This window comes from Cucurbita pepo, chromosome 11 (assembly GCF_057944985.1).
Source record: "Cucurbita pepo subsp. pepo isolate OVF chromosome 11, ASM5794498v1, whole genome shotgun sequence".
NCBI lineage: Eukaryota > Viridiplantae > Streptophyta > Magnoliopsida > Cucurbitales > Cucurbitaceae > Cucurbita > Cucurbita pepo.
In genome coordinates, this window is record NC_141808.1 from 16879117 (window position 1) to 16891808 (window position 12692).

A 12692-nucleotide genomic window follows, 5' to 3' on the forward strand; every position below is an offset into this window, starting at 1 on the left:
ATCCATAGCTAATCTCAACCACTTCAATATGTCCATAAAAAGATTTACAACGTCAAGGCAGGCAGAGAGAAGAAAAATTGAGCTGTTTATGTTCGGGTTTAAGCCAAAGCCGAACGAAACGGTTTCCGACCATTGATCTAGTTAATGATCTCGTCAACTTCAAGCATGTTGATATCTAACATCTTAACAGCAGTACAAACGGAAGAAGGAGATCAGCCCATTGTTAGCCCAAACCCACTCCTAGCAGATATTGGTTTTTCCTTTCGGGCTTCCTCTCAAGGTTTTTAAACGCGTCTGCTAGGTAGAGGTTTCCACACCCTTATAAAGAATGTTTCGTTCTACTCCCCAACCGATGTGGGATCTCACAATTGTATTTCGTGAAGAATTATAGAACACAGTTACTTTTCACAGACATATACACAGATAAGCATTGCATGCGTGAACACACAAATATGTTATATATAATCCATTGCATACAAAGTTGAGATATAAGATCAAAGCTTTTCTTCTCCACAACTTGAGAGAACCAGAAGGATATAAGTTTAAGGTGTGGTACATGTACTTAGCTTCATGCACAGGCCCTTAGGAAGATCCAAGAGATTCTTTGGAAGAAAGAGAGGCCACAGGGTGGTCGGCAGGCATTGATTTCGATCGTTTCATCCATGCCGATGACGTCGAACGATGAAGCCGACACCTAAAGGAGCCTTGATGCATCGTGGGTGAGCATAAACACTGGCCTTTCGGTGAACTCGACCTCACGGTCTCAGCATCTCTGTTGCCATGTTTAGGAGATGTGGAAACCACAACGCTAAGGCTGCCATCAGAGGCCATATCTGCAGACTGCAAGAAGTATGGAAACTCAAGTATTTAAAAGAGAAAAAGCTCTGTTAATCACAATATAAATATGATCAGTATTAAGAGATTTATCCTCAACTAGTGCGTGAGGCTAGAAGTAGTTATAGTGCAATTCAAGAGGTGATATCTTTTATTCTTCTCGGTTTGTCCTTAGTGAAAGCAACCATACAAAAAAAGCCTACGCTATCTCTTATGTCAAAAAGAGGAATCTGGCTAAGTTCTATTTGTTTAGTATCAATAATTATAATGATGTAGTCATTCTAGGATATAATATCAATATCTTCCACAACTTGAATACAAATCAGAAGGGAGGACTACATATGAGAGATCTCACATCGGTTGGAGAGAGGAACGAAACATTCCTTATAAGGGTGTGGAAACCTCTCCCTAGTTTTAAAACCTGGGCTAAAACAGACAATATTTGCTAGCGGTGGATTTGGCATGTTGCAAATAGTATCAGAGCCAGACACCGAGCAGTGTGCTAGTAAGGACGCTAGGCCCCCAAGGGGGGTGGATTGTGAGATCTCACATCGGTTGGAGAGGGGAACGAAACACTCCTTAGGGTGTGGAAACCTCTACCTAGCAGACGCGTTTTAAAACCGTGAGGCTGACGACAATACATAACAGACCAAAGCAGACAATATTTGTTATACAAAATATATAATTTCCATTAAGCACAATATCTGAAGGGCAGTAACTGAAGTTCAAATCTATGGTTATTTGATGCTTTTGAGACTGTAGAACTGTGACAAAACTTATCCACATCAAGAGATTCTTTTCATATCCACTGATCATGGAGGATCAGATACTCCCACTCTACTCAATAATTGAAGTGGATCATTCTCAGGAGTCGGTGAATTTGCTAGAACAGTTCAAAAATGAAGAAAAGAGGCCCCATGAAATTATACTGATCCAATAGCTAAAAGTCATACTGTTTTACCTCACACAGTGCTAGAGAGAAACAGATAGATCAGAATTTTCAATGGTTATCCATTGGCAATGGAGCTCGCAAACTCAATTTTGGATCTAATATGACACTTCAATATCAGAATGCCCTTGTTTTGTTTGATAGCTTTATGATACATCATGACAACAGGGATGGGCCTTCGTACATGATATATATTATGGGATTCCTACAAACTCATGAAGTATTAAATTCGAATAAAAAGTAAAGAAAAAAACAAAATGCTGAATCAGCTTAGCCGTTCTATTAGACTACTTGCATCATTTGATTTTTTTTAGTTTACAAGAAACCGAACTTTCATTGAGAAAAAATGAAAGAGTGCAAGGGCATCCAAAAAAACGAACCCACAAAAGGAAGCCCAGCAAAAGAAAGGAGTTCCAGTCATGTAAAATGAGACCTATCGAGTAATTACAAAAAAGCGTCGTCACCGATACCCAAAGAGAAACATAGAGCCTGTCAATGGCCCAAACATCACTAGAGTTCCTCACAACTCCTCGATCATCTCTTTATAACATCCATCCATCTTTTGATTAAAGATTATTTCATCATGTTCTAACGACTCTATACCATTTGGTAATCTTAAAAGTTGTGGAACACTTATAAGGCACAAGAATGGAGCAAACTAACGTAAACAAACAATGTTAACAGAAGCTTACCAATTTGCAGCAAATCGATTGAACAAAACTGCAAACTGCGATTCAGTACTGGTTGTTCATTAGTACACAAACAATAACAGCCTGCAACAATCACGAGAAAAAAAGGATTCAATTTCAAGCGGTACTCCATAATAACAACCAAGATATTGTCATTCTCAATCACCATTTTCAGGATAGAAAGTCACATTAACAGAGGATACTTAACTCAGCATTCAACATTTGTACAGCTCAGGCTCGCCAGTCTCCCTTCCCCTTTCTTCTTTTCTTCGAATTCATCTTTTTCAGAAGGATCGCTTGACAATGAGAGATGATATTGGCATTTTGTAGCTCTACACTAAAGTAACCAGAAGAGGGCTCGAAATGACTCGCGAGCAACCAAATGAAAGATTCATGGATTTCCTGGCCCGTTGGCAGGCTAAAGCTGCCCAATGTGTGGATCATTCACCATCTTTAAATTATTACAAATCAAATACTGAAAGCAGGCAAGAATCAAAGCCAATTTTCTTGCACAGGCAAGTTATATTGAAACTAAACCAAAAGGCTTAACTTAATGTGTTTGGGGCATTTTATCTTTTGTATGTGAGCTCAAACACTGACTTGATTACAGAGCCAAACTTGGTACACGAGAGCTTAATATATTGATCAGGAGTAAATTATATTACAGGGATTTGTATGTGAAATCTTCCACTCTAATACCATATTAAACTACGAAAATACCAATAATTTATATTTAAAAAATCGATTATGTTCTAAATCTACGAAGCTTAAACAATGTTCTTATTTTTGTTCTTTTTGTTTATGATTACCTTTTAGGAATGATTTCAAAATCCAAGAAATTAAAAACTTACTTCTGTTTCCATCGATCCTAGCTTACGAGAAGCATTATCAAAATCTAAGAACGATTCAAAAGCCTAAAGATGACAGAATCAAGTCGAATAAGAAACTAAATCAAGCCGAGTAACAAAATTTTCAAATTTCGTTCAAATAGAGCTCCACAATGCACGATAAGCGGAATAAACTGATATAACCGAGGAAGAGAATGGACTTACAGTAGCGAAATCGGAAGTCGAGATGGTTGCGACGATTCAAATGAGTTTTTCTTCCTTGGCTGCCATGAAATGGAAATCACGCCCGAGTCTTTGAGCTTGATTCGAACCCCAACACTGAGATTCTCAGGCTAACAATGAGCGTCGGCTCGGAAAGAAAAAAAATGGCAATTCCGTAGCCATTATCAATTCCATATTTGTTATTTATTTATTTATTTTTATTGAAATATTATTTTAGCTATGCATTTTGCCTTCCGTACTTTTTGTCCATTAATTTCAAATTTTATAATTTTAATCTACACAAATTTTATTATTCTTTTTTTTTTTTTAAATATATATCCATTGATATTCTCTTTGTAAATTGATATATATATATATATATAATATATATATATATATTTTGCATAAAACATATTCCTATAATTTAACTAATTTTAATATTTAAAAAAATTGAAATATAACATACAAAAATTACAATTTAAAATATTAAATTATCAAAAATATCCTCGTGTGTAACGACCATGTCTCGAATATGGAATCAAACTTGATGACTCCGACATTCTCCTGCATCTCATGTGACGTAGTTACGTTACTTACTCCACTCTTTTAAGGAGGTGCACCGGTATAGGTAGCAACTTTCAATTCTTTTAAGTATCTTTTAACTAATTATCTTTTCTTCAAGATCCCTCTCATTCGAATGTGATATCAGTTTATTCATGTATTATTCTTTTACTCGAGTGTCACAAAAAAAAAAAGTGTTTTAATTTGAACAGTAGTATTATAATGATACGAAATATTTTAATAAAATATAATTATTAAATTAATAGAAAATATAATTAAAAAAAAAAAACAAATAAAAAAGGGGTTGAATCTTGGTTAAGTGGAGGGAAGAATAGATTTGGAGCACACAATTTTTGTTCCCTTATCCCAAACACTACCCGCCAAACATTAAAAGAATAATTAATAATAATAATAATAATATAATAATAGTGAATTTGGAGAAAACGAAGGCTGGAAACGTGGCGATATTTTGTAAGAACCACGTGGATATGCTTTGCGGGCAGCTTACCGGCGTAGCCTTGCTCGAAAAGTAAAGGCTGGGAGCAAAATCAGCTGATGAACGACCAAATCTAAGACACTGTACGGCCCTACTTTCCTCAGGTTATTTTATTATTATTTTCATATGGCTGTTCCTTCCCCACGCGGACGTGTGGAGCGTGATTCGGCTTTTCGGATAATTGCATGCAACTTTTCCCATATATTAAATGTTTGCCTAAATTATATATAAAAATAAATAAAAAATAAAAAATAAAAATAACTATGAAGAAAATTCTCGAGTGGGTACGCATGTCAACATTTTGACTCAACGAACCCACAGGGTTAGGTTGCGAACCATTTTCGAGTAACTCAAGTTACTAACCCAACGAACCCATAATCTTGGGTTGGTCTAAGAGATTTCCAACTTGACCTAATCTGGCTCGTGTACCTCCTTACTTTTGTTGTTGAGATATACGTTTCGTTTCTCTTTCTAACCGATGGAGATCTCATTTCACAGTCTACTCCTCAATGTTTGGCTTTAATACCATTTGTAACATATCAAACCCACCAGTAGTAGATATTATCCGTCTTAACCAGTTACATATTGTCATCAACCTCACCGTTTTAAAACGCGTCTACTAAGGCCTTCTAAGGAATATTTCGTTTCTCTCTCCAACCCATGTGAGATCTCACAATCTACTCCCCTTGGGCGCCAATCATCTTTGTTAGCACACCACCGATGTATGGCTTTTATACTATTTTTAACAGCTCAAGCCCACCGCTAACACATATTATCTGTTTTACTTCGTTATGTATTGTTGTGAGTCTTGCGATTTTAAAACACGTCTACTAGGGGAGGTTTCCATACCTTTACAAGGAATACATGATTATTTTTAAAACTTGACCATTAAATTAAAACTTTGGTTGAGATCTTCATATTTGTAGTTTAATTAAAACGTACGCTCCGCTTAGCGCGTGGAAGCTATAACCCACTGAAACATCTTATCCGATCTCAAAACCATGACGTGTACTTAAACGACAATCAAAATCCAAGTGAGGAAGAGAAAATCTCCCAAACCAATCAAGAAAACAAACGGCCAGATCTCAGCCACGTCAGCAATGTTACTGTACGCACCTCCCCACTATATAATACAGTGCCGCCTCACATTTCAGAGCATCAAATCCCTTTTTTTCTCACAAGCTTCCATTGAAGCGAAGCCCTTTACTTTTCTCTCCTCTGTATATGGGATGGAGTCGAACCACCAACAAAACGACACCGTTGCGCCGTTCGTAATGAAAACTTACCAGATGGTCAACGATCCGATCACCGACGATTTAATCGCGTGGAGCAAAGCTAACAACAGCTTCATCGTCGCCGATCCTTTGGAACTCTCTCGCCGTATTCTTCCTTCTTACTTCAAACACAATAACTTCTCCAGTTTTGTTCGCCAGCTCAACACCTATGTAAGTCCAAATCCTTATCAATTCTTTCAAAAATTTCTATTTAGTCCTCCAATTTTCATCTCAATTACAAATTCAACCACAAATCTAACCAAAATTTCAATTTCACCCCGTTTTAATTCAAGTGGGTAACTATTTTTTTAAATTAAATTGCAAAAAAAAAAAAAAAAAAAACACACAAAATTTTAATGTATTTTAATGCAGTTAATTTTTTGTTTTCTATGTGGTTCATAGCATAATTCATGAAAAATTCAAATTATTTTAATTATTTAAATTTGTTTCTATATAATTTATTAATTTTTTTTTTTTTTTTTGTCGGGGACAGGGATTCAAGAAGGTGGATCCAGACAAATGGGAATTCGCGAGCCAATGGTTTCTGAGAGATCAAAAGCATTTGCTGAAGAACATCACAAGAAGAAGACACAGCCGAAATTCACACATTCAAGTGAAACGTGAAGACGACGGAGAATTAGCACTGGAAATTTCAAAGCTAAAACAAGAACAAATAGCTTTAGAAACTGAAGTCGAATCGATGAACAAACGAATCGAGGCGACCGAAAAACGCCCGCAACAAATGATGTCCTTTCTGTACAAAATCATGGAGAATCCCGAAATTCTTCAAAGAATTCTGCTGCAGAACCGCCGCGTACGGCGGCGTGTGACCATGCGACCGCCTCCAAGTCCGGTCAAATTCGTGAAAGCCATGGAGGATGATTCGTCGCCGGAGACTGGTGTTTTCGATGATAACGTCGCCTTATCGTCGCCGGAGACTACCTTATGGTGGAACGGCGGCGGCGCTGACTCCGGCGGCGGATTTGGCGATTACATAGAGCTGTCGCCACCTGAGAGTAATATTTCGGTTTACGAACTCGGCGACGGCCGAGATAGTGTCCTGGCGGAGCTGGTGGCCGGAGGAGGGTCGAGTTCGCCGCCGCCTTATCCGTTTTCGTTGTTTAGCGGTGGGTTTTAGGATAAATCCCCATCTTAATTTCGAATTAATTTTTTTTTTCCTTTTTATGTATTATTTATAGTGCGAATAGAGATGGGAAATTATGTTTTGCTGTCCGTATAACTGTATTTATATGTAAATGAAAAAAAATAATAAAAAATATATATATATATATATCGTGTTAGGCTGCAATATTTTACCAATCTGAAATTTATTTATATTTTAATAAAATATTTAATGTTTGACCAATCTGAAATTTACAGTCCAAAATTACTGCGCTATTTTACCAATCTACTAACCAATTACTAAATTTAAATTTTACGTATTAAACATACCATGTGAACAATTAAGGTTAAATTTAATAACTACGAATATAATTTTTGTTTAAATAAACCTTTATGACATCATTTTTTTACCCGTTAAAAATAAAGCGTATAAAAGTTTACGGTAAAAAAATAAATCATTACGAATCAAAATTTTTACCTTTTTATTTTTTAAAAGTTGTGTTTGTATACGACAATTTATTTATTTTGACTTTTGTCGTTCTTTTAAGCTCATAAACTCGAATAAAATAAATTCTTAAAATTACTTTATGAAAATTCTGAAAATATTATTTAAAAAAAGTAAAAAACATAAAAAAAAAAAAAAAAAAAAAAACTGATTAAAGTAATATAAATAATAAATAATAAAAGTCTAAAATCTAAAAATTATATATATATATATATATTTTACATTTTTTAAAAATATTTTTCTATACAATATAAAAACATTCCAATTTTAACCTTGTTTGAATTAATATTTTTGTAAAATTGGAAAAATTCGACATTTTAACCGACCAGTGGGGCCCACCTGCCACCAACAACACCAAACTTATCTTTCTTGTTATGACGCGTGTCAACAAGTGGGTCCCACCATAACAATATTTCAAGGGTCCCGCTTGCCGCTTCCCCTCATGTTGTCACGTGTACGATAGGGTATAGTCTCTTACGCTCTCGTCTTTTTATTTTATGTCTATTTTTATTTTTTATTTTTTTTAAAGTCAGTGGGTCCCAACTGCGTTGATGGGTTACACGTGTTGCATGACACGACGTCGTTTTTCTTTTTGTCGTTTTTTGAAAGCGGCTTTCACACAAGAGACACGTGTGCATGTGTACACCTGTATGATCATGTATCCTGCCAACTGGACCCACTTATTTTGGTGGGCCCCACCGTTGTTCGAAACTTTTACATCGCAACAAATAAAACCATGTGACTATTTTTAATAATTTCTCGAAATATTTAATTATAATTTGTGACCAAAAAGTCAAACCATACATTTATTATTGTCTTAAATGTTGATGAATTATACTTCTAAATTTTAAATTATTAATTAAATTAAATTAATCTAAAACCCTCAATTATAATATTTTTTTTAATAATTTATGTTAATTTAAAATAAAATATATTTGAAGTATATAAATTTTGAGAGGGGATGAATGAGGTCGAGCATAGATGAGTTGGAGAATATTAAGTGACACGTGTCCGCTTTTTAACATCCCATCGTTGGGACGCTCTACTCGGGTCGGGCGAAACCTAGACCACCACTTTTATTTTTATTTGTTTACTTTATTCGAAGCTTTTTTAATTTTAAAATTTAAATATTTGTGGTCTAAAATTGTACACGTTCTCTTTATGAGACACGTCATGGCATCCCTTTTTAAGTATAATAATGTAATTTTGTTTTTTTTATCAATTTTTTTAAACACAAAACTACGTTTTTGAAAATTAAAAAAAATTATTATTGGGTTTTGAATGAATAATAATTCAAACTCTTTATTTGAAAAGAAAAAAACCCATAAATTTAGAAAAAATAATAAACCATCTTTTACCTATTTTCAAATATTTAATAAAATTTATGATTAATTTTAATATATTTTAAAAAATTACCTTCCATACGGTTAAAAATTATTTTATTATTAAATTGAATTTCGGCTGTGCTAGCTCCGAGAAAGTAAATATAAGAGAGCACTCATCTTGGAGTGGGTTTATTCGTTAGATGCTTTCAGCAGTTATCAGCAGTTATCCGTTTCACATTTGGCTACTTAGCGTTTACCGTGGGCACGATAACTGGTATATCAGAGGTGCGTCCTTCTCGGTTCTCTCATATTAGGGAAACGTCCTCTCAATGTTCTAACGCCCACACCGGATATGAACCGATCTGTCTCATGACGTTCTGAATTTAGTACATGAGAGCTTTGAGGAAAAAAAAAAAAAAACCCATAAATTTTGAAAAAAAAAAAAACATCTTTTACCTATTTTCAAATATTTAATAAATTTTACCATTCAATTTTAATATATTTAAAAAAAAGTTACCTTCTATATAGTCAATCAATTTTTGGAGAGCACTCATTTTAGGGTGAGCTTACTACTTAGATACCTTCAATAATTATCCGCTCAGCACTTGGCTACCCAGCGTTTACCGTAGGCACGATAACTGGTACACCAGAGGTGCGTCCTTCCCAGTCCTCTCGTACTAGGGAAAGGTCCTCTCAATGCTCTAACGTCCACACCGGATGTGGACGGAACTGTCTCGTGACGTTCTGAATTTTTCAAGTCATTAAAATTTTGAGCATTAAAAAAAGAAATCCATTTTGGTCTTCAAATTTTCAAAATATTTATTTTAATTTTATGTACATATTAGTATATTTTTAAGGCCAAAATAATGATGGATTAAAAGGTTAAATATACTAATTTGGATTAAGTTTCAAATTAAAAATGAGAATATTGTTTAATGAAGTCCATCGTCGTCAAAGAGAGTTTCAATTTCTTCCAAGCTTTTCCCCTTGGTCTCCGGCAGAAAGTGGTAAAAGAAAGCCGCCGCCGCCGCCATTATCCCGGCGAGTCCAAAAAACATCCCTCCGAACGAGATTTTACTCGAAATGCTCAGAAACGTCATTGCCACCAAACCACTTACCAACCGGTTCACCGAAACCGCCAGGCTCGAACCTTGGGCCCGCAATCTAGACGGAAATATTTCCGACGAATAGACCCACGTGATGGGCCCAAGCCCAATAGAGAAAAACGACAGGGCCGCACAAACGGCCACCACGCAAAGCCCAATAGCCCATTTGGGCTTTTCATCTGAATACTCCAGATATTTCGAGCCCAGGCCCAGCCCAGCCAACGAACAAGCCATACCGGTCGAGCCCAATAACAAAAGTGGCCTCCGGCCGAACCGGTCCAAGAAAAAAGCCGAAATCAAAACAAATCCCATCTTAGCGATTCCGATTACGACTGTTACGCCGACGAGTTGTTTGTTATCATGAATTCCGGCCTCTCGAAAAACCTCGGGACTGTAATACACAACGGCGTCGTTTCCAGAAGCTTGCATGAAGAAATTGATTCCAACGGCGGCGATTAGAATCCGGCGGACCGACGGAGAAGGATTCAGTAACAATTCTTTCCAAACACTTTCATTACCGCGCCATTTGCAAGAAGCGGAAACCGATCTGGTAATTTCTGTAAATCTGAGTTCGGCTTCTTCTTTCGATTCAGAAATTTTAATTAGGATTCGTTTCGCTTCGGTTTCTCGACCGCGAATCGCAAGCCATCGAGGCGATTCCGGCATGGCGGAGACACCGAGGGCGACAATTACGGCCGGAATCGCTGAAATCCCTAGCATAAATCGCCAATTAACGGTTTCAGAAAGGCCAGAGAAGGCGTAATTTGAAATATATCCGAGTAAAATTCCGGCGCTAATGAAGATCTCCGGCAGAGATGTGAGGAGGCCTCGAGAAAACGCCGGCGAGAGTTCGGCGACGTAGACCGGAGCGATCATCAGAGAGAAGCCGACGCCAATGCCGGCAACGACGCGCCCTGCGACAAGGAAGAGGAAAGACGGTGCGAAGCTCATCAAGATGGCACCGATTAGGAATGTGGCGGCGGCTATGAGGACTGTGTACCGGCGGCCGATCCGGTCGGAAGTCTCGCCGGAGGCGAGAGCTCCGATTAGAGAACAGACGTTTAAGGAACCGACTAAGAGCTCTTGTTGTTCTGTGGTGATTTTCATATTCTCTTTGATGTACAAAATGGCTCCACTCATCACTCCTATATCTGAAATTATCAGCACAATTACACTAATTAAAATAATTAAAATTTAATTATGCTATTTAATTAATAATTAAAAAAAAATATTTATGTTATCAAGGTTGTTCTTGGATTTAAAAAAAAAATATAGAATTTATCAATAATTACAGAAATTTTCATTTAATGTTGAAATAACTATAACTAATTTAAATATATATATTCAAATTTAATAAATATATGTTAATTATTAAATGGATTAAAAAAGTAAGAAATTGAAAGAGAAAATGGTATGAGCTAACCATAGCCGAGGAGAATGGAATTGGTGGAAGCCAAAACGGCACCGGCGAGCACATATTTATTGATACGACGGCTCTCTCTTTCAGCAACGCCGTTCGGGGGCGACGGGGACGATTCGACCAGCTTAGGAAATGAACCTCCTCCTCCTCCTCCTCCTCCTCTTCCGCCGTCAACAACGGCGGCGGCGGCGGTAGTTTCAGGCGATGAATCGAGAAGTGGAAGGAAGAGCTGTCGGGCGTCGCCTTGTGGTTGCAGAGACACATTGGATTGCATCGCTGGAAAAATGAAGAAGTGCACACGTCGAAGAGACAGAGTTTTCTACGATAATAAATAAATAAAAAAACAAAGAGATATAAAGAAAAGCATGCCTATCTCCAACGTTGGTTTATTGGCATATATAGATATTGTTTCAAATTTTAACCATTTCAATTTTTTTTTTTTTAATAGAGTTTATAACCTAACTTAATCTAACCAGATTGGCCGGATTAGACTGGATTGTCAAATAAAATGGTAATATTAGAATACTCCTAAAAGTTTACCCGTGTTTTTGTAACAACGTTCTAACCAATTTATATTAATTATTAATGGTAAATGTATTTTAAAATTTTTTTAAGTTTAAAAATATTATTAATATTTGTATTAATTTTGTTGGACGATGAAAGTTCCACTCTGGCCGAGGAATGGTCATGAGTTTATAACCAAAGGATACTCTCTCCATTGGTATGAAGCCTTTTGAGAAGCACAAATCAAAGTCACGAGAGCTTATGCTCAAATATCACACCATTACGAAGAGTCGAGATAAATAGAGAGAAAAAAAAAAAAGAGAGTGACTATTATTTTTTTTTATTTTTATTTTTTTTATAAATAATTTTGACAGAATTGATAAAGTGGCTTTAGGCAAAGAGCATAGAGCCATGCAGGTGACACACGCCCCCCTTCATAAAGTTGGCATTATTTATCTTTTTGTTATGCATGACACATGACTGCAGTCCTTTTATGATAATAGTAACAATAATTTGGTTATCATCTTACATGGTATCGAGTCACGCTGTTTATCCTCGAACAGACAGGTCTTTTCATGTTTTATTGCTCTTTTATAACAAAATTCACTTTATATGTATAGATAGTAATTTTCAATTATTTTAAATATTTCTTAGTCAAATGAATGGCATCTCTCGTCCATGGACAAATTAAACAAGGGTGACTACTAAATGTCTGGTTAAGATCTTATTGGTAGAATGATTCGGATTTTATTAGTCCTAGCACTCGAAACGAGACAAGTACGTATGTAGATAAAACGCCAGATGAATCACAAGGTCCATGTCACCCAATCCAACAGAAAATACTTTTCTTCAATTTCT

The 12692-nt window shown here is 36.2% G+C and overlaps 2 protein-coding genes and 1 long non-coding RNA gene across 3 annotated transcripts; 1 reads left to right on the plus strand and 2 right to left on the minus strand.

Annotated features, from left to right (window-relative positions):
* Window positions 1–1734: 1734 nt before the first annotated feature.
* On the minus strand, window positions 1735–3709 carry LOC111806179 (uncharacterized). The gene is made up of 4 exons (XR_015422965.1): window positions 3525–3709; window positions 2681–2923; window positions 2476–2556; window positions 1735–1988 (listed from the first exon to the last, which is right to left on the minus strand). It is a non-coding gene; the product is annotated as an uncharacterized LOC111806179 (long non-coding RNA).
* Window positions 3710–5726: 2017 nt separating this feature from the next.
* Window positions 5727–7143, plus strand: LOC111806178 (heat stress transcription factor C-1). Its single transcript, XM_023691556.2, has 2 exons — window positions 5727–6023; window positions 6346–7143. The coding sequence occupies exons 1-2, from the start codon at window positions 5808–5810 to the stop codon at window positions 6988–6990; spliced, it is 861 nt and encodes a 286-aa protein (XP_023547324.1). The 5' UTR covers window positions 5727–5807; the 3' UTR covers window positions 6991–7143.
* Window positions 7144–9674: 2531 nt separating this feature from the next.
* Window positions 9675–11693, minus strand: LOC111805647 (putative polyol transporter 6). Its single transcript, XM_023690794.2, has 2 exons — window positions 11334–11693; window positions 9675–11061 (listed from the first exon to the last, which is right to left on the minus strand). Exons 1-2 carry the CDS (start codon window positions 11602–11604, stop codon window positions 9737–9739), a joined length of 1596 nt encoding a protein of 531 aa, XP_023546562.2. The 5' UTR covers window positions 11605–11693; the 3' UTR covers window positions 9675–9736.
* Window positions 11694–12692: the final 999 nt, after the last annotated feature.

What these genes read in the sequence shown, in the direction of transcription:
- LOC111806178 (XM_023691556.2), top strand. Translation starts at nt 5,808, where the DNA reads ATGGAGTCGAACCACCAACAAAACGACACCGTTGCGCCGTTCGTAATG. An exon ending in TTCGCCAGCTCAACACCTAT is followed by an intron (nt 6,024 to 6,345) that starts GTAAGTCCAAAT and finishes TGTCGGGGACAG; the next exon opens with GGATTCAAGAAGGTGGATCC.
- LOC111805647 (XM_023690794.2), bottom strand. Translation starts at nt 11,604, where the DNA reads ATGCAATCCAATGTGTCTCTGCAACCACAAGGCGACGCCCGACAGCTC. An exon ending in TTCCATTCTCCTCGGCTATG is followed by an intron (nt 11,062 to 11,333) that starts GTTAGCTCATAC and finishes TGATAATTTCAG; the next exon opens with ATATAGGAGTGATGAGTGGA.